This window comes from Ceratotherium simum, chromosome 4 (assembly GCF_057802395.1).
Source record: "Ceratotherium simum simum isolate JZ-2026a chromosome 4, ASM5780239v1, whole genome shotgun sequence".
Lineage (NCBI taxonomy): Eukaryota > Metazoa > Chordata > Mammalia > Perissodactyla > Rhinocerotidae > Ceratotherium > Ceratotherium simum.
This window is the reverse complement of record NC_141903.1, coordinates 88,918,649-88,939,643: the sequence shown is the minus strand read 5'-3', so window position 1 is coordinate 88,939,643 and position 20,995 is coordinate 88,918,649. Positions and strand designations below refer to the sequence as shown.

General features: G+C 46.9%; 1 protein-coding gene across 3 annotated transcripts; it reads left to right on the top strand.

The window, feature by feature from the left end:
- The first annotated feature begins 5,311 nt into the window (after positions 1 to 5,311).
- F2R (coagulation factor II thrombin receptor) lies at positions 5,312 to 20,374 on the top strand. 3 transcript variants are annotated; one of them, XM_004420442.3, is made up of 2 exons: positions 5,312 to 5,543; positions 16,994 to 20,374. In XM_004420442.3, the coding sequence occupies exons 1-2, from the start codon at positions 5,456 to 5,458 to the stop codon at positions 18,190 to 18,192; spliced, it is 1,287 nt and encodes a 428-aa protein (XP_004420499.1). In that variant the 5' UTR covers positions 5,312 to 5,455; the 3' UTR covers positions 18,193 to 20,374. The 3 variants fall into 3 exon arrangements, with proteins under 3 accessions (XP_004420499.1, XP_087286272.1, XP_087286271.1); XM_087430146.1 differs by lacking the exon at positions 5,312 to 5,543 and adding an exon at positions 5,859 to 6,000; XM_087430145.1 differs by lacking the exon at positions 5,312 to 5,543 and adding an exon at positions 15,628 to 15,652.
- The last annotated feature ends 621 nt before the right edge of the window (positions 20,375 to 20,995 follow it).

The window sequence follows — 20,995 nt, the reverse complement described above, 5'->3', positions numbered from 1 at the left end:
GATACCCAGATAGCTGGCAAAACATTATTTCTGGGTGTGTCTGTGAGGGTGTTTCCAGAAGAGGTTAGCACTTGAATCCATAGACTGAGCAAACAAGGTGGCCTTCACCAGTGTGGGTAGGCATCATCCAATCCATGAGCGCTGGAATAGAACAAAAAGGCGCAGGAAGGGCAAATTCTCTCTCTCTTTCTCTCTCTTCCTCTTTGATCTGGGATATCCATCTTCTCCTGCCCTCAAACGTTGAAGCTCCTGGTTCTCAGGCCTTCACACTCTGGAACTTATGCCAGTAGCCCCCCAGTTCTCACGCCTTCAGTCTTGGACTGGGAGTTAGTTAGACCATTAGCTCCCCTGGTTCTCAGCCTTTGGGCTTGGATTGAATTAGACCACTAGCCTTCCTGGTTCTCCAGTTTACAGACAATAGATTATGGGACTTCTCAGCCCCCATAACCTCATGAGCCAATTCCTACAATAAATCTCCCCTTGTATCTATATCTATAATATGTCCTGTTGGTTCTGTTTTCCTGGAGAACCGTGACTAATACAGAAGGGAGATGACCAGAAGTAAAAGATATTGAGTTCACCTTATATAACTGCAACAACAGTTTTTATTGTTGTTTTCTTTTTAACAGATATTGTATTTGACGCTTTGTTAGTACCTCAAGCATAGGGAGAGTCTACCATTCTATCCACGGTATAATTAGTGGAAATACATTTGTTGACCCATTATGAGAGATTAACTTTACTTCTAAACCCAAAATACCAGTGCAGATTTGAAACAACAGAAAGCAAAAGGCAGAAACAGGCTTCCTGCTGATTAGCTTGTAACGTGATTACAGACTTGTTCTCTTGAAAAACAGATGTGGAGGTGTCTGCACAGAATCTGGAGTATCTCACTCCTAACTTGAATACTATTTGCTTTCCTTCCGTGTGAGCCCTGGTATCACCGCCGTTAGCTTCCAAAGGGGAATTCCTGAGCTAGTTCCTGGGATACACGGTTGTCTTGGAGGGCTTCCCAAGAGGAGTGGCAACCTGAATGCCCGAAACAGGTAGATCACCTAATGGATTTAAGAGAAACTGCTTTCATATCATTTTGGGATTAAAATGTGCACCATTTTGATGTCACGTTTTTATAAAGCACTACTAAATACCACAAACACTGTGAGAGGATAGCTAATGACTCATACTATTTGATGCCAGGCAAGTTCAAACAGAGAAAATAAAAACTGGGAACCAGTATCAAGTGGTCCCAGCATGAATGATGCTGCAATGTTGAGGCGTCATTTCTGAGGAATATCGACCTGTTAGGTAGCCCTCTCTGGTTAGGAAGATTTTCTACTCTGGGAAACCTACACACATGTGCTCTAAAACTGGCAGTCAAGGGGTTTTGGTATAGGTGACATGGAACAAATGAAGCAGAGAGATTCATATCTTTTTCAAGAAGCTCTAAAGGGCACACAAGTGGTATAGGAACTTTGTAGAGTGTGAGGAAAAAACAGACAAGAGAACATCGCCAACAGACCATAACACAAAATGAGAAATCAATCACAAAAAGCCAGTCAAAACTTCTAACAACTGATGAGATGGAGCAGATATAATGAAACTGACAAAATATTTAGCCCTGAATTGCATATATGTACATATCAAAACTTGCAAAATGCAGCTGAAGTGGTGATTTGAGGAGAAGGAATGAAAATTAACAAGCTAAGCAATCAGTTCAAAAGGTTAGGAGAATAAAGAGTAAATCCAAAGAAAGGGAAAGAAAGAATAAAAAGCCTATGTGAAAATTAATGACATTGAAAATAAACAATAAAAGCAACAAAAAAAAAAGATGGGCATTGGAAAATGGTTATTTCCAACCTCTGGCCCGATTCATCAGAAAAAAAAGCAAAAATATGCTATTTTAGGCATAAAAGTGGGGACAAAACTGCAGATAAAACAGATAGCTTTAGAAGAATAAAATTCAGTATATACATACAAGAGAATACTATGAAGAGTTTAAAAAGAAAGAATTAGACAGACACGTATCAATCACATAAATCTAGAAAAATTCAAACTGACCAAGTATTCCTAGAGTATGTTACTCTGTGTAAATATTTAAAACATACAAATCAAAACGAATTTTTTTTTTTTTTTTTGGAAACACAGATGTACTAAAAGTATAAAAACATGGATGAGAAAGTTCCTTTTCTGGGCAGGAAAAAGCATAGAATCAGGGGCCGGCCCAATGGCGTAGCAGTTAAGTGCATGCTCTCTGCTTCGGCAGCCTGAAGGTTCGCAGGTTCAGATCCCCGGCACGCACCAATACACCACTCATCAAGCCATGCTGTGGCAGCGTCCCATATAAAGTAGAGGAAGATGGGCACGGATGTTAGCCAAGGGTCAATCTCCTCAGCAAAAAGAAGAGGATTGGCATTGGATGTTAGCTCAGGGCTAATCATCCTCACTAAAAAAAAAAAAAAAAAAAAAAAAAGACTAGAATCAGAAAAGGGTACCAGAAAAGCTTCACCACTGTAAGACGTGTATGTATTTACATGTATATGTTCACACCGAGTTGTAGGCCCACGGGTGTGATATTAGGCTCTGTACTTCTCTATGCTTGAAATATTGTGTAATTTAAAGAAAGTCTCACAAACTATATGAAATCCTGTTCAGTTCTTTTTATCTCTCAAAGCAGTAGTTTTCAAAGTGTGTCTGTCTGTCTGTCTGTCTGTCTCTCTCTCTCTCTCTCTCTCACACACACACACACAGAGCAGCTTCAACCCCTGCATCACCTGGGAACTTGCTAAAAATGCAGATTTTCAGACCACGCTCCAGACCTACTGAATCAGAAACTCTGGAGATGGGGCCCAGCACTGTGTCTTCCAGATGATTCTGATCCATGCTAAAGTTTGAGAACCACTGTCTTAGAATAATGTTTCTCTAAACTTTGTTCTGGGAACCCTCAGACATCACCATTGCCTGGGGGTCAAAATGTAGAATTTGATTTCCCAGGTCTGGGAGGGGGTCCGGGCATCTGCACTTGTGTGTGACAAAAGTTAAAACCACTGGTTCTGAAGGTAGGTTTAACTTTTGGTGGCCGCTCAATTAGCAACCCACAATCTTTAGAAAACACTAAAGTGAGGAAGAAATACCTCACTGTGTTCCACTCTCTCACCTTGTTCACTGTATTTCAGCCTAGATAAAACATACTTAAAAGGATACTTTCCTCTACTTAACAGGCACAAAGAATTTAAGCTTTTGTTCCAGTGGCTCTCTTTTTGTCACCAGAGGTACATTCTGTTCTAATAAGTAAGCAAAAAAAAAGCATCCTTTTAAATTCTACAGTTTTGTAAAATGGTTAAAAACATTTTCCACCAATGTAATAGTTACAACTTAAAAGCAGTCATAGTATTATTCCATTCTTATTTTAAGTATACACATACATGAATACTTGTATGTGGATACAATTTCTTGAACAGCAGAGGCAGACAGAAACTTTTAACTGCAGCCGCCATGGAGACATGGTTCTTAGAAGGGGAGGCTGGAGAGACTTTTACTTTTCACTTTACATCCTTGAACTATTAGAATTTTTTGCCATGTGTATTGATTACTTTTATATTTTACACTGTATTTCATTGATTCTAAGATGCCCTTTCTTCATGTTTAAACAACTCTGAAACTGAGATGTTTCTTACAATCAGTAGTATGTCACAGTTTAATTGGCAGTATTTTTTCCTTGCTTGTGGTACATAAATTAAAATGATGAGTCTTAAAATCAATGGTGTTTAGGATTGATGAAAAATAGTATAAGTTAATAGCGAGTGGAGAAATATATAATTGTAGTGGTTCACGTTACTCTTGGCTATGTTTTCCTTGGAGAAATGAATAGAGAAAATTTTTAAATAGCGTTATATAATTGGGTTAGTCAGTAATTTATTGAGAAACTTCTATAAACGAAAAGGCCTGTGCCCTGAGGATGACGGAATGCAGGGAAGAACGAGATAGTCTCTGCTGTATTTTCTCCTCCGGTTTAAGTGTCAGTGCCAATCTCGATGCGAAATTCCCTTTTTAAAAAGCTGAGAGCCCTGACCAGTGACTCTCCACCGAAGTTTATCAGCCGCAGGGCGCAGAACACGCCCGCACATCTGTGGGGGAGAGGGGCTGCGGTACACTTTCCCGGAAACGGCCGGTTGAGGGGACCCACTTCCTTTGTGGTCTAAAGGACGCAGCCACCAGATACGCTCTCCAAGCAGGACAGGCTGCGTGCTCCTCCTGGCCCAGCCCCGGGCGCGACGTCCTGTAGGGGCCCCCAGCGAGCAGCTCGGTGTCCCCCGCCCTGTGACTTAAATTTGGCCAAATACTGTTAAACTCGCGCACTACCGTCCGAGAGAGTGTGAGGGCCCCTAAGAGTCACCAGGGCCCCCCGCCCTCCGGGCACCCCCCTCGCAGCCCGGGCACAGGCCGGTCTCCTGCGAAAGGCCGCGGGTGATTCCCACGGCCCTCGGCTGGGAGCTATTGTCAGAGGGGAAAAGGGACAGCTGCGCCCGAGCGGGGGGCGGAGAAGCTGCTCTTGGGAGGCGGGTGGTTCGTCCCACTCAGAGGCAGCGTGTCGGTAAAATAGCGAGTGTCCGACGGACGAAATGTCTAACTTGGAGAAATAAAGAGAAACGAATAAGAAATGTCTAGAATTCTGTCCAAATGTAGGACCCCTTCTCATTAGGGGGCAACCTTGTCACTACAGTATAAACTTTTTAATCCACTCTCCCTAGTTGCAGAGACACAAGTCACTTTCAAACTTTTAGCTAAATCCCGAATTTCCAAATGGGCCGCCGGGGCAGGGAGGTCTCGGCCGGGGGCCAAGGGCGGGCGCCCGGGCGCACCCTGATCAGACGGTCACCGCTACCGTCTGTGCTCCCGGGAGGATACGGAGAGGTCGAGGGAGCAGCCGCCCGGGCCGCCCAGCCCTGTTCCAAAGCCCCGCCGGCCTGAGTCACTGAGAGCTTCGTCCAGGGCGCCCAGAGGAAAAAATGTCTCGTTCGGCTTCCCCCGCCGGGCAGTGGCCGGCAGCCAGGGCGGAGCGGCGGCGCACCGCGCGACAGGGGCTGCCAGGTGGCCGAGCCCCGGGGCATCCGAGCGGCGGGGCGGGGCGGGACCAGGGGAGAGGGGGCTGCGGGGAGGGGGCGGCGGGCCGCAAGGCGCACACTCGGCGCCAGGGGCGCCCTTCCCGGCCCGCGCCGCCGGCGCCCCGCCCCTCCCGCCCGCCGGCGCCCCGCCCGCGCCCGGCCCCGCGCCCAGCCCCGCGCGCGGCGCCCGGCGGAGCGCAGCCAGACCCGCCAGCCACCTTCCTGCGTGCGGCGAGCGCCCTGCCCGCCCCGCCGGCTGGCCCCGCGGGAGCAGGAGGGAGCCCGGGCCCGCGCTCCCGGCGGCGGGACAGTCTCGGGAGCAGCGCCGCGCCGAGCGCGCCGAGCCTCGGACAATGGGGCCGCGGCGGCTGCTGCTCGTGGCCGCGGGCCTGAGTCTGTGCGGCCCCCTGCTGTCGGCCGGCACCCGGGGCCGCAGGCCAGGTGAGACTGCCCCGGGCTTCGCTCCCAGCCGGGGCGCCCCGGGATGGGGCGGCGGGAGGAGGAGGGACGCTGCGGGGCGCTGAGTGGATGCAGGTTGCGCCTTCTCGTCGCTGGGGGTGCCCCTGACTGCCCCCTCTGCCTCAGTTTCCTCCAGGAGCCACACAGGCGTTTGGGCTGAGACCCGAGTCTCCCCAGTCGTATCCAGGTGGGCGTGCCCATCCCACCCGCCCCCTTCGCGGCTTGGCCGAGGCCCCTCGGCGCTCGGTTTTGGAGGATGCAGCCGGCCTGCCACAGGGTGTTGGATACGGAGGAGCCTGGGGAAGCCTGCATTCCTCGTTGCATTTGTTGCCGCTGTGTGGCCTGGTTCTCCCAGGACCACCCCAAGAAGAAAGGGTCTCACTTTGCTCCGCCGATAAACGTTCCGGTCTTTTCAATGTGGATTGGAGAACCGCTCCCGGTGAAGTTTTGTTTTGTTGGAATTGTTTTCCTGGCGCATTGTACAGGCGAGGAGAGTGTGTAGAGAAAAGCCCAGTCAGTCCCTGGGCACGTTTGGTAGAGAATCAGTACCCGCAGCCCCGGGCACGGGCCTTGTGCACGCGAGGGGCTCGCGGGGCGGGACAGAGCGTGATAACAGGAGAGCCACCGGGCGCGGGCGGTTGTTGGGAGGTTTCGTTTGTTTATCTAGCACCCAGTCTTCCTAGTGAGTTGAGAAAGAGATCCCCTCCCCAGGACCCGGCTCCCTCCGACCCTATCGGATTCCAGGATTTCAGTTTCGCATCTGCTGCAGGAGGAGGTAGGTCGCCTGGAGTCTGTGTCCCACTGACAGTGTAGTTTCCAGTATCTGGCTACCTGACCAAATAAACGTATTCTCCAACATGCCCCCCCCCCCCGAAAAGCAGGGCAGAGAAGTTGTTTTTAGCCTATAAAGTTAGAAAGTGAGAAAAAATTTTTAATTTCTTTGTAATGATAGTACTTTATAAGCTTTTAGCCAGGTTTTTTTCATGCAGAAACAGATTCTAGCCGGTTTTCTTACTATCTGTGAAACATTGTGAACTCTATCTTGTTTTCACACTGGAAGTGGTGTAGATGCATCAAGATTAGGAGGTGACAAAGACAGCATTTTCTCTGCTCTCCATCTTGGCTCAGGGTGAGTTTTGAGGTGATGCTTTTGGGAAAACGAAGAGCCCCAGATAGGGGCCCACAGTTTTGCAGCAACTAGCCGGCCTGCCTGTGGATAACGTGAGCATCGTCTCTGGGGTGTAGGGGGAAACATGGAGTCTAGAACAGATGTTCACTCAGCAGATGTTTACTGAGACGTTGGTAAGTTCATTAACCAGTTTACGTTCCTTTTCCAGGCCATTTAAGTGAGATCACTTGCCTTCGTCAGAGGGCCAGTGACCAGAAGGTGATGTTTATAAATTTTGTAAGAATCTGGAGGATGAAAGGGTTCAAGAATAGCCCATGGTGATGTGGCAGAGGGGACTGGGTGGGAGATTCCACGTGCTGCCCTCCTGCCCACAGGCTCAAGCCCAGTTCTTTAGCATGGAATGAGTCCCCACCCTCTGACCAGCCTCTCTTATTACAGATCCTCTCCTATTACATGACCTATTGCATTACCTGTACTTCACCCAGCCCCACCCTCTAGGTCCTCCCCCAGGGAGCTATGCTTTCTCTGGCTTTTGTCCTCCCCCCCCCACTCCCTCTGGCCTGAATGTCTTCCCCACGCCCCACATTTTCACATTTAACTAAAAACAGTTACTTATATCAAGAACCTACTACTGACAACCCCCTGCTTAGGTACATTACATATCCCACCTTATTTATTCCTCATAACAACCCTTTGAGCAGGTGTCATCCCCATTCTACAGGTAAGGAAACCGAGTCCCAGCATGGTTAAGTCACAAGTCTGGTTAGAAGTGGAGCTGGGATTTGACCACAGGCCTGTCTTTCCTAAGTGCGAGCTTTCTCTACCTCCCCCTGTCGAGAGGAAGCCATCCAGTCCCCCGGCCCCTCTGTGCTCTCTGGTACCCCTAGAAGGCAGAGTCTGTGCCCCGCTAGCTCGGTAGCCCAGGCCTAGCACATGGAGGTGTTCAGTAAACATTTATGCATGGATCGTGGTATCCTGCCATTTACTTTTGAAAACAGACCAGTGAGGCTGGCCATAAATAGATCCCTGTCTTGAATATGCTAATTAAGTGGCTGTTACTGAGAGACGGTGGTCTTAAGCCCAAACAAAAGGCACAAAACCAGGCAATCATTCTGCTTGAAGCCAACCAGAAACCTCTGCAAGTCAAATTTCTTATGAACCAGCAAGTAATTTTCTATTCCAATATCTATCTCATTCCTCCTCCATCCCTCCCTTTCTTTCTTCTCTCTCTCTCTCCCATTCATTCCTTAGTGGCTTTGGCTCTATTTTTATCTCCTAATCTGTGTGTGAGGACATTTGGGGGGGCATTCTCGGCCTTTCTCAGGAATATTCTCTTGTCGTCTCTGCTGGTTGCCTTTCCACCCCTCCCCTCGTCTGTCTGATTCAGCGTTTCTTGGCCCCTGTGTCTGAAGGGATCAGTGTGCTATGAATCCTAACTTGCATTGTCTCAGCAGCTCTGAACGTGCTCCTTTTCCGAAGTGCTTCTGGCCGCCATCTTCCCTGTGCCCTTTCTGCCCCCTTCCTCCTACCCCAGTCAATTCACCTTTGTCCTTGTCACCCTCACAAACTGGATCTCAGCTGAGCCCTGAGCCGGAGTTCCGCCGAGACAGTGGGGTCGCCAGCACCCTGGGTTCCTTGTCTTCCCACTCTCCTCGTTTTGGCCACACGTCCCTCTTTTCCCTTGAAACTCTACCTTCTTTCTTTCTTTCTCTTTCTTTAATTTTTAAATTGAGATAAAATTTACATAGCATATAACGAACCATTTTAAAGTATACAATTTCATGGTATTTGCTACATTTACAATGTTGTACAACCACCACCTCTGTCCAGTTCCAAAACATTTTTGTCACCCCAGAAGGGCACTGTACCCATCCAGCACGCAGCCCCCGGCAACCACCAGTCTGCTCTGTGTCTCTGTGGGGTGGCCTCTTCCCCAAATCATTCAGTGGAATCACGGGACGTGGCCTTTGTGTCTGGGGAAACCCCTTGACTAGTTTTCCTGAGCGCCTGGGCTCCCCTGGCTGTGGGATGCTCACAGGAACTGGAAGAGGCGTTGGGAACACGGCCTTGGTTTAGTTTTGACGATGATGCTAGTATTGAGGACTCCGTGGTTTCAACATTCAGGATTTTCTGTTTGTTTCCCTGTTTTGTGGTGTCTTTCATTCTGCCTTTTGCCCTCTCTTGCTTATGCGAGACTATCAGATAAGTAGGTCTCTCTACAGGCGGACATGGCTTTTTCTGGGTGTGAGCTTCCACTTCCCCAAATACCGGCTCCAACCTTGACCTCCGGATTGTACTTGGAGAAGCCCACTGAGGTTCTGCCTCCTTCTCCTGCACCCCAAGGCATCTAGGGAGGTTTTGCCACTTAAAAGGCCATTACAGGCTTTTATACATTATTTATTTGCTTTCAAAAGAACCTGCCTTTTGAAAGAACAGGAATAATGTGTAATTTGCACTTGAAAACAAATTTATTTAACTTGAAGAAAGGACAGTATGTAATCTACATGTCATCTGTGTCCTGTGATGAAGCAGAAGTCAGGTCTGTAGTATTGTGGAAGAGTATTTTCTTTTTTTGCTAACCAACAGTGAGAACTGTAAGAAATACACTACATTATGACACAGCATGTGTGCAATAAATGTGCACAGACAAGCATTGTGTGTATACAGACGTGAAAAAAGTTTTGCCAGACAATACTCACCTTTACCAGGTACTGTGCATTCCGATATTTTCTATTCTATTTTTTAAACCACTTGTTACAACGCTGTAGATTGATTCGGTAAGCATTATCAAATCTCGACCATCATTTAAAACATAGGGCAGGGGCCGGCCCCGTGGCTTAGCAGTTAAGTGCGCGCGCTCCGCTACTGGCGGCCCAGGCTCGGATCCGGGCGCGCACCGACGGGCCGCTTCTCCGGCCATGCTGAGGCCGTGTCCCACATACAGCAACTAGAAGGATGTGCAGCTATGACATACAGCTATCTGCTGGGGCTTTGGGGGAAAAAAAAAAAGGAGGAGGATTGGCAATAGATGTTAGCTCAGAGCCGGTCTTCCTCAGCAAAAAGAAGAGGATTAGCATGGATGTTAGCTCAGGGCTGATCTTCCTCACAAAAAAAAAAAAAAAATAGGGCAGCAGGTACAGTGAGTTGCCCTGCGGTTAGCACAATTGACGGCCTTTTCGAGAAGAGTTCTGTTTCCAGGAAGTGCTGTTTATGATGTTTCTATCATATCTAGAACCAAGTTTGTTTGAGTTCAGGTTTACAGCCTGCAGCAGGACTCGGGCGGGGCTGGGGACGACACAGCTTGACTGGGAGGAACTGGTGATGGTTAACATCCTTTACTGGGACTTAGTTTTCATCTTAGCTCATGGACTTGAAGAGTAGAGAGCACCATTCCCAGCACAGAGCTGAAGGCCTGTAACTTCTGGTGGCAAACAGCCCTGGAGGAGGCGGGAAAGCCTGGGAATCTGAGCAGTTCCCAGAGAGGCCTGCTGGTGTCCTAACCCCCGCGGTCAGGCTCTGGCCGCCAGGAGGCTCCCGGCACGAGCACACACACTTCCCTCATGTCCTCTTGTGCCTGCTCTGGCCTGGCGGGCACCCACAGTGAAATTCTCTGGTTGTCTGTACTTCCTGGTAACCTCACCTCCCCTCGGCTTCTGCCTAGGTTTGCTTCCAGCAGAGTCCCTGCCCCGGGATGCGGGACGCGGGACACGGGACACGGGACGCGGGACGGGACGCGGGATGCGAGGGCGAGGAGGCGAGGCAGCCTCTGGCACTGGCCTCCTTGGCTTAACCCTTTAGTCAGGTGTACCTTATTGTACCTTTAATTCTGGTCTTTCCGCAGCAGAGATTTCCGCTCACTCAACGCTCTTGCTTCTGCCCCTTCTCGAACAGTAGTTTAAAATTTGTTTTTCTGTTTCGTCCTTGAATGTCTTTCTGTTGCATCTCTCCTTCCTGTGGGGGCTGGTTGTGGGCATGTGGTTAGTGTATAGCCACAGTCTGCGGGACTCTTGAACTCCCCAGCCACAGCTGTGAGCATTGTCAACTTAAGTTATCCGTTCGCGTGGCCACATACTGCCTGCTGTAGTTAAACGGATGGGCAGGGTCATTTGTTTGATGAAATGCTTAGAGGAAAATAATAGCAGTCTTGTAGGAGTAGGTCGTGAATCTCCAGTTTTTAAAGAGGGTAGTGTGCTGTGGTTCAAAGGGTATGAGCTTTGGAGCCAGGCAGATCAAGGTTCAAATCTGGCTCCTCCACTTACTAGCTGTGTGACTTTGGATTAGTTACTTAGCCTCTCTGTGCCTCCACATGTCGTTCATAAAGTGGGGGTTATAGTGCTTATCTCGGAGAAACCTTAGAGTGACATGAGGTAAAGTATCTGGTGCATAGTAGGAGCTCAAGAAATGCTAAGTGTTTTCATATACCAATTCCTCCATGTTCCAGAAAAGCCTTTGAGGATTTGGTATCACATGAACTCTCTAAATGTGAAACTGTTCACACCAACGTTCAAGAACTTTTTCCCCTTCAAAACTAAGTCAAAAGAAGACAAAAGCAAAAACCTGTGTCCTTAGTTTCTAGTGGTATGTATAAATATTTTTTTCTTTTTCTTCTTTTACTTTTTATTATGAAAATTTTCAAACATACCCAAAAGTGAACAGTATAATTACCTCCCATATTTTGTTTTATCTGTACCCTCGCTTTCCTCCCCCCCAACTGGACAATTTTAAAGCTAATCCCAGACATTATATCATATCATCCGTAAGTACATCAGTATATATCCTTAGAGATAAGAACTCTTTGTTTCACATAACCACAATACCGTTATAACACCTAAAGAAGTGACAAACAATTTCTTAATATCGTGTACTCTTCAGTCAGTGTTCACATTTCACTGAGGGTCTCATAAATGCCTTTTTTCAGTTGGTTTATTGGAATCAGGATCAAGCAAGGCCCACCGTTGCATTTGGTTGGTACGTCTCTTGAATCTCTTCTAGTCTGTAACTGTTTCGCCCTCCTCCTTTTTTGTGGCTGTTGGTCAGAGACTGGGTCGTTTGTCTTACGGCCTGCCCTGCCTGCTGCACCTGGCCGCTGCATCTGTGGGGTTGTTCCACGTGTCTGGCCGTCCTCGGCCTTTCCTGCGATGTGGCCGGTACAGCTGGAGGCTTGCTCAGATTCAGGTTTGGTTGTTTGCAGGACTGCGTCAGCAGTGGTGCTGTGTCCCTCCTGTTACGTCATCTCAACAGTGTCTCTCTCTTTTTGAGATCTGAGGATTACTCGGTGGATTCAAGTGTTGTCCACTTGATCCAGCCGTCATGAAGTTCCCCTTTAACCTTTCACCTAACGGTTTTTCCAAGCGCTGATGATCGTTGGACCAAAGCCATTATTTCACTCAGAGCTTCAAAACGATACATTTCTAAATCGATTATTGTTTCTGTGTCTATGAGCTGGAACTATTTTATAAAGAACTTTCTCTGTTGACACTTCATTTCCCTGAAATATCATTTATATGGAAAAGGCAGGATAAATGCTTGGATCTTGTCTTTGTTTACCAATTTTCAGACTGGGCCCCATGATTTCCTCCAAAGGTGACCAAAAAGGTTTTATTTTCCTTTGAGCATCATTATGAACTCATGGATCTTAACATGTATGACATGTTTTAAGTGTTTCAGTTCATTTCCTTCATTATTCTTTTGATGATCAATTGTCGCACCTTGGCCAGTGGGAGCCACTTCTGATTGACGCCAGAGTCTTTCTGACCTGACCCTAGTATCTGAAGATGTCTGAGGCTCATCTTGTGTGTTTTCCACCCACATCTGGAACAAGCCATTCTTTAAGGAGCGTTGGTTCTGTTGATTGGAAGACGGTGTGTGTTTGCATTTGAGGCAGTGGAGCATTCCGGTAATGCTGCTGCATTCCACTGGATGGGGTTGGTATGTTTCTGTTATTTTTCCATCATCCTCGTCTTTATTTCTCTTTAGCCTGTAGTTGAGTGGCTCATGGAGAAGTGCAGGATGCAACTGTCCTGCTCTGTGTGGGAATGTGGGCAAGGTCCTGGGACTTCTGCTCTGTTAATTCCTAAAGAGTCTGCGCCCTGTAGGGAGGGCTCTGAGTCAGAACCGAGGCTGGGGAGTCATGGGGGGCTGGCCTGATGTAATTCCCTGGACCTCGTGAGACCTTGACAAAGCATCCAGTCACCACTCTGCTTTTAGGCCAGATCTCATCCAAGTCAGAAAAGTCTCCAACTTTTCTCGCCGGTATTGCCGACTTACTAATTTTTAAAAATCTCCTGAGTTAGAGAGTCCATAGCTAAGCTATTTAGCAATATGCTCTATTCAATAACAAAACTACTCTAGAGCCACTTAGAGAGCCTAAATTAAGGAAACTTAGCAAGAAGTATGAGAACTGGGTTTAGGACCTGAGCTGCTTTTTGGGGGAAACCATAGCTTAACAACAGAAACACAGATGAGTTCCAAGGGCTTTTGGCAGCTGACAGGCACCTTCTCCTTGACCTTTGAGCTGTGCGAGGACTGGAGGGAAAGAGAAATACTCAGACTCGAATTTCAGCCTGACGGGCTTGGGTGGGCTGGATATATCTACCCACCTGGAATTGGTTTTGCTCTTTCTTTGATGCTAGTGTATACTTAAAAAAATTTTGCTGACATTCTTTAATTCCATAAAAGCCAAAATATCAAACCTATAGTGGCAAGAAAAGGTGACACCTTAGGCAAGGCTATTTAATCAAGAGATTATGCATTCTTCCTGGGCTCCAGCCTATAAAAATGTAACGTTTCAATGGGTATAATCTTTCTGTCATCAACACCATACTGCCCACGAAGGCCTAGCCAGGGAAGAAATTTACAGAGTAAAGCCTAATGATAGTTTTATTTTCAGACCAAGTGATAGGACCTAAGAAGCTTCTTATGAGTATTCAGTAGTTTTCAAATGGTATCATTCTTCTAGGTGGTGTCTTGATTCCTATGTGTGCGAATCCCCTCCGTGCGTGACAAAAGTCTTTATCTGGGGGCCGGGCCTGTGACGTAGTGGTTAAGTTCAGGGCGTTCTGCTTCAGCAGCCTGGGTTCAAGGGTTTGGATCCCAGGCACGGACCTACACCACTCGTCAGCCACGCTGTGGTGGTGAACAACCTAGAAAGTGGAGAAAGACTGGCACAGATGTTAGCTCAGGGCTAATCTCACTCAGCAAAAAAAAAAAAAAAAAAAAGTCCTTAGTCTGGCCACGTTCCCAAAACTGCAGAGGAGAATTGTGTTTTAAGGTTCCTCTGGGTCAGCATTTTTAAGGACACATGTCTTTGTGGTATTAAACCGGCAGAACCCATTCGTTGTTTTCTTTCAGCTCCCACACGTTCATTATGACCTTGAGGGTAGCCCCAGATCCCCCCGGGGCTGTCAGTACCAATGTCAGGCCTGCACGTGGCTGGGTCAAGATGCACACAGAGTAAGTTAGATGCATCACAAAGGGGAGAAAGTGATACTTCTGGGAAAGGCTGTGAGTTTGACATTTGATTTACAGCTCTGGCTCCTGGGGCTGTGTACTCTACAACCTGTGCATGTCCCTCCTCAGAGTGAAAAACTAGACATTGCTAAATAGGAGGGAAGAGGAGTCTATATTCCATTTTAATTTAAAATAATTGAGAGTGAGCAAATAATTGAGTCTAAAAGCAAGCTACATTGAAGTGATAGGGGAAGGAATTAATAATAATTTTTTACATTGATTAGTCTTTAAAGTTTACAAAGTGAACACATGTCCTGTTTCACATGGGATGCTCCTGGCTGCCAGATTTGTAGGTGGGTATTGGAATTCCATTTTAATGACTCTGAGACTTAGTTCAGAGGGGTTAAGTGACTCCTGGCAGAGCCAATATTAGAAAGCAGATCTGTGATTAAAAGCCAATTTAAGGAGCACCACCATGTGCAGGGCACTGTACTGGAGATTCAGAAACGGATAGGAATAGTTTCTTACCCTTGAGGAACAATCTAGACCTATGTGTGTACTCAGAAGCTCGTCACTGGAGACATTTGTCCTTTCTCTGTGACAAATCTGGCCACTCCTTCACCCTCAGGGAACCCACTCATGACCTTGCTGAGGTCATTTGACCTCAGCCTTTCACTGCCAGGCCCCGTTCTGCTGTCTCAGTTGGTACCACTCTAGCTTTGCTGTTCATTTTGGAAATAGATGCCAACTTATTGTATTTTATTTTCTAGTTCTAGAATTTCCATTGGTTGATTTCTTTGCTGATGTTTTCTGTTTTTTTCATCCATTTCAATGAAACATTTTCCTTTGCTTCATTGAGCGTAGTTGCTACACATCCTTTAAAATCCTTATCTGTTAATTGGGTCATCTTGGGATTGGCTTCCATTGATGGTTTTTTTTTCTTGAGACTGGGTCACACTTTCCTGATTCTTTTTATAGCGAATGATTTTGGATTGTATCCTGGACATTGTCATACTATAAAAACTCAAGATTTTGTTTTATTTCTCCAAAGAATTTTGGTGTTTTTGCTTTAGCAGGCAACTAATTTGGTTGGACTCAAACTGCAAACTCTAGCTCTTGAGCAGAGAGCACGATACCGTGTCAGTCCTCTTATCTTCAGCAGAGCTGCTCTGCGTCTTCCCTCCACGGGCAGGTGCGGGCAGGTGCGGGAGGCAGCGGAGCCTGGGGCAGAGTTTACACTGGAATGTAGGGCTCCCCTCCCTGACTTTTCCTTTCTGGGATTCTCTCCTCACTGTCCGGTGACTGTGGTTGCCCTGAACTCTGTCCTCTGGTTCTTCAGGCCAGAAGGGTGTGCGTTTTCTATCTGAGTTTTAACCATCCTTTGTGGCACTGACTTTGGCCTTCTCTCAAGCTAAAAGCCACTGAAAACAAGGAACTCACCGGGTGCCATCCTTGCTTTCAAGATTCATCCCTCCCCTCCCCAGCAGCATCCTGTGGACCTAAATGCCCTCAGGTGATTGATTTGGGGGGTGAAGGGGGTGCAGAGTTTGTAATTTTTCTCTAAGGGATGGTTGGGTCTGGTAGGGCCTTACAGAGCGGTGCCAGAGGCAGAACTCTCTCTTTGGTTGCGTTATGCTTCTCTGTGTAAGTTTTTGTTTGCAGGAAGGTTCCACTACCGAGAAATAAGACCAAAGCTTTGACAATCCACTATACGCATCCAATCTCCAGCCCGGTTTTAAATCCTCTCACATCACTTCTGAGCGATCTGTGTGTCCAGCCTCCGTCGTGAACACGCCCAGCGATGGAGACCTCGCCCTTCTTCCTCTGAGCTTCCTCTTTCCGCTCCTCAGCTTACCAAGGCCCAACAAAGGCTCTTTGTCCAAGTCTCCTCAATGGCAGAACTTGAGCAAAGCTCCTTGGAAGGAAAAGCTGGTCGAATTCCAGCGGCTGAGGGTTGCATTTCTTTGATGAACATTTCAAATGGGTGTTTGGGATGGAAGAGGGTGGTAAAAGGAGGAAGTTTACAGCTGAGCCTTTATTTGGACTTCTGCTTGATACTCAAAATAGCCTGGTTTGCCTGGTGTCTGCCTTGACGCACATGGCATTCTGGAACTGAGCTGAGGAGGGCCATCAGCCTAGAATGCTGCTCCACTGACCTGCCGAGAAGTGAGAAGGCAAGATGCATGAGGTGGTGGGTGCCTTGGGTTATATTAGAAGATAACCCGAGGGACTGTGGTTTGGACCCGAATATGATGAGAGATTTGGGACATTCTACTGTGTAAACAAACTAAAGACAGTGGAGGAAGACTACCGTCACGTGGGTAACGGTCGTGGGAACGGGAGCCCTTGGCCCTACCGTGAATTTGCGGCTAGCTCCGTCACGTTACGAAGTCCCCTCAACTTTCTGTGGACTTTTCCATTGGGAGGGATGGGTTTCAAGGGGTGGCTGCCAACTAAATGGAGAAAATGCACATGTGAAGGCAGGTGGAGGAAAGAGGTCTTGTGGCCTGGGAGTGGTTTGTGTGTGTAGACGGCGGCTGCTGTAGAGGAGAAATCTCTGCTTCTTCCCTTCGTGTCAGGTACTCAGCCTTCGCCGACGTCTGCACGCTGCATCTCTGGAAGTGTGTTGTTCGCTTCTGTCCCTCCAAGGAGCAGAGTTCTGAAGGTGTTTGCTGGTGCCGAAACAACACCTTATAGCCAATTTGGAGCTAGCTAATCCCCTGACGACGTCGGAATCCATTTGTGCCCCACCTGCTGTTCTCCCCCACGCTCCTGCAGGAAAACAAAGCAAACGTAACAGGTACTCTCTGCTGGTCTCTTTTGCCTTTTCCATTCATTTTCTTTTATTTTTCAGGGTCAAGAGCAACCAATGCTACTGTGGACCCCCGGTCCTTTTTCCTCAGGAATTCCCATGATCAGTTTGAACCGTTCCCACTGTCGGGGGAGTCCGAGGAGAAAAACGAAAGCGGGTTAACTGAAGACAGGTTCAGCTCCATCGACAAAAGCAGTGCTCTTCAAAAACCGCCCCCGGGGTTCGTCTCCAAAGATGCCTCGGGATACCTGACAAGCACCTGGATGACCCTCTTTATCCCCTCCGTCTACACTGGCGTGTTTGTGGTAAGCCTGCCTCTCAACATCATGGCCATCGTCGTGTTCATCCTGAAGATGAAGGTCAAGAAGCCTGCCGTGGTGTACATGTTACACCTGGCCACGGCGGACGTGCTCTTTGTGTCTGTGCTCCCGTTTAAGGTCAGCTATTACTTTTCCGGGAGCGATTGGAAATTTGGATCTGAAATGTGTCGCTTCGTCACGGCCGCCTTTTACTGTAACATGTATGCCTCCATCATGCTCATGACAGTCATCAGCATCGACCGGTTTCTGGCAGTGGTGTACCCCATCCGGTCCCTCTCCTGGCGTACGCTGGGAAGGGCGTCCGTCACGTGTCTGGCCATCTGGGCTCTGGCCATCGCGGGGGTGGTGCCTCTCCTCCTGCAGGAGCAGACCACCCGGGTCCCGGGGCTCAACATAACCACCTGTCATGACGTGCTCAACCAGACCCTGCTCGAAGGCTATTATGCCTATTACTTCTCTGCCTTCTCTGCCGTCTTCTTTTTTGTGCCGTTGGTCGTTTCCACAGTCTGTTACGTGTCTATCATTCGATGTCTTAGCTCTTCCGCAGTCGCCAACCGCAGCAAGAAGTCCCGGGCTCTGTTCTTGTCGGCTGCTGTTTTCTGCATCTTCATCATTTGCTTCGGACCCACAAACGTCCTCCTGATTGTGCACTACTCGTTCCTTTCTCCGGATTCCACGACAGAGGCCGCCTACTTCGCTTACCTCCTCTGTGTCTGTGTCAGCAGCATAAGCTGTTGCCTTGATCCCTTGATCTACTATTACGCTTCCTCTGAGTGCCAGAGGCACCTCTACAGTATCTTATGCTGCAAAGAAAGTTCTGACCCCAGCAGTTATAACAGCAGCGGTCAGTTGATGGCAAGTAAAATGGATACCTGCTCTAGTAATCTGAGCAACAGCATATACAAAAAGCTGTTAACTTAGGAAAAGGGACTGCCGGTGAGTTAAAAAGAAAAGGTTACAAAAGCATGTAACCTGAGGATTCTGTTAGTCATTGCCAAAAAAGTATTTACTTTACCATCTAAAACAAGAAATGTATGATTTGCATGCCTCCTTCTTACAAGACCCTTAAGCATACATATTTGTTCATTACAGGAAAAGATAACAGGAATAGAAAACAGCATTGTTCCAAGAGAGTGTTACCAATGCTACAGTAATAACTGGATGTCACTTTTTGATGTATTTAGGTGACATATGTCGTGTTTTGTGTGTGTATATGTCTGTGTACACACACACTTTTGTCATCTGCAGTGCAGTATAGAATAGACACTTTGAAACCCTCCTTTTTTTTTCCCTTAGAGATTATGGAAATAAACTCTGCTTCTCTGATTTAATATGCAGAGTTTAGGTTGGTGGAATTTAGCCCTGAACATCTGGAGCTGTCCATCAATAGTGAGGGATTCTATAGCTTGGACTTACAGCTTTTGCAAATAAGTGTATTTTGAAATTGTTCAGCAGCAGTGTTTAAGTTATTGAGGGATAAGACTTAGTATTCTGTGTGTAGAAAAAGTTCTACTGTTTTTCATTTTAAACATATCAAATTTTGAACTCTTTAAATTATGAAAATAGATGATATGGGTAGCATTTTTGATGGTTTACACTCTGTACATGTAAACCAAATGGGAGCATAGGTCCCACTAGTGACCTTAGGTTGGCTTTCAAAGTACCCCACCCCCGGATGGAGGACTCCCAGCGGTAGATACAGGCAGGGCCGTTTCAGACACGGATTGGCCAGAAGCCCTCCATCTGAGCCTCCCAGAGAGCAGAGGGGCAGGACCCCACATTTGCTCTCTCCTCCTGGGGTTCCCTCAAGTGTGGGCTCTGAACTGATCATGTTTATTAGAAATTGGCCAGGGCAGGCCCCGTGGCCTAGTGGTTCAGCGTGCTCCACTTTGGCGGCCCAGGTTCAGTTCCCAGGCGTGGACCTACACCACTTGTCAGCGGCCATGCTGTGCTGATGACCCATATACAAAATAGAGTAAGATTGGCACAGACGTTAGCTCAGGGCAAATCTTCCTCAAGCAAAAAAAAAAGAAATTGGCCAAGTTGACTGTGCTATCCCAGGAGATAGTGAATATAAAAGACTTCTCTGCCCGTTTTAAGAATGGAGAAAGAAGGCTCATTCACTTCTAGCAGTGCCCTGCAAGGACCATTGTCAGATGGAAACACCCGTGAGCAAACGTGAACACCCATTGTGTGCTCTGGGCTTAGAGAGTTGAGTAAGACCGAGACCTGCCCTCAAGAAGAACAAGGTAGACGGATGCATAGAGTGTGATATGTGTATAATAAATGTGTCATTGTATGAAGAAGTGTTTTGAGCGAGAAGTCACCAAGCGAGTCTCACACAAGCAAGGCCTGTCAGTTGAAGAACTTTGAACATCTGGGTTACTGCTTCCTGTGGTTATAACTTGAGATGAAAGCATAATACAATACGGTGTATTTTTTAAAATAAGTCCTTCAGTCTACATTAATTGGACACTATTTATAAATGCTTTCAATAAATAAATCAGGTTTTTTAAAAAGAATCAATTATGTCAGTCTGATTAGAAATAACAGAAGAAAATGAAATTGACTTTGAAATCTAGGAAAATTATTCTATATTTTTCCATTCACTTGTCTTATTTTGATTGAGATGATTTTAAAAGCATTTTTTAACCCCTTGATGAGTATCAAGTACAGAAAATCCTCATGGATTTGACAAAATAATTTGAAAATGAGGTTGAAATGTATCTTTTTTCCTTATGAAAAGATGTAGGCATTTTAAACAAACAAGAAAAGTGGAAAGTTGCAAGGCAAATGCTTACCTATTTAGAAGAGCAAACTATTTCCAAATGCCACAGAATAATTTACATAAAGGTATGTATTGTAAGTAGAAGCTAGAGTTGATTTTATTAATTTAGTTACTCTATGCATTTTATCCATCTCAGTGGAGATTTCCCATCATTGTTTATTCAGTCTGTCTGTATTAAAATACCTCTGACTTAATATTACTGTCATTAGTATATTATCAATCTGTACTTATAAAACATTATGTCACTGTTTTTATGTATTCTTTTTTAAAAATTTTATGTAACCTATATTAATAAACATGAACGTTTGCTTGGTATCTGTTTGGAATAAATTTTTATTCTATCTTTCAAGGCCTTGGCAGGAAGGCCAGTCTTAGGGTTTAGCTGAAGAGCCTTTAATGAAGAGGCAATTTGCAGAGGTGTGGACAGGGCTGAGGGGACCAGCAGGGGAGAGTGAGGCACCCAGGGACCAGCAATTAGGGGAAGCTATCACGCCCCAGGCCCAAGTGGCAGACGAGGGAACACACTGATCTCTTGCTGGGGCCTCCCATTGCTCCTGAGCTTAACCCCAGATCTCAGGACAGCCTGGGTGACGTAGTCCATGAAGGTCGGCGTGTCAGGGCCTCGAGGATGCATCTGGAGGAAGAACAAATGGAGGAGAAGAAACACAATTCCGACCAAAGGCATTGGGTGGTTAGCTTTCTGTGTCTTTTTTTTTTAATCCCTTCTTAGGGAAATTCGAGGTTATGTCATTGAGAATATGTTCAGATTCCTGGGTTACAGGCATCGTGGATAGAGTCTGCAGTTTGTCCTAGTGAAGAGAGAAACAAATGTCAGAGCCGGGAGGATATCCTGAAACCCGAAGAAGGGCTGCCCTTGAGTGACAGTCCTTTGCCAGCTAACACTCCTGGGGTAGAGGGCAGGAGAGGGATTAAAAG

Coding starts and splice junctions, on each gene's coding strand:
- F2R (XM_004420442.3), top strand. CDS start 5,456: ATGGGGCCGCGGCGGCTGCTGCTCGTGGCCGCGGGCCTGAGTCTGTGC. Junction 5,544..16,993: donor CACCCGGGGCCGCAGGCCAG/GTGAGACTGCCC, acceptor TTTATTTTTCAG/GGTCAAGAGCAACCAATGCT.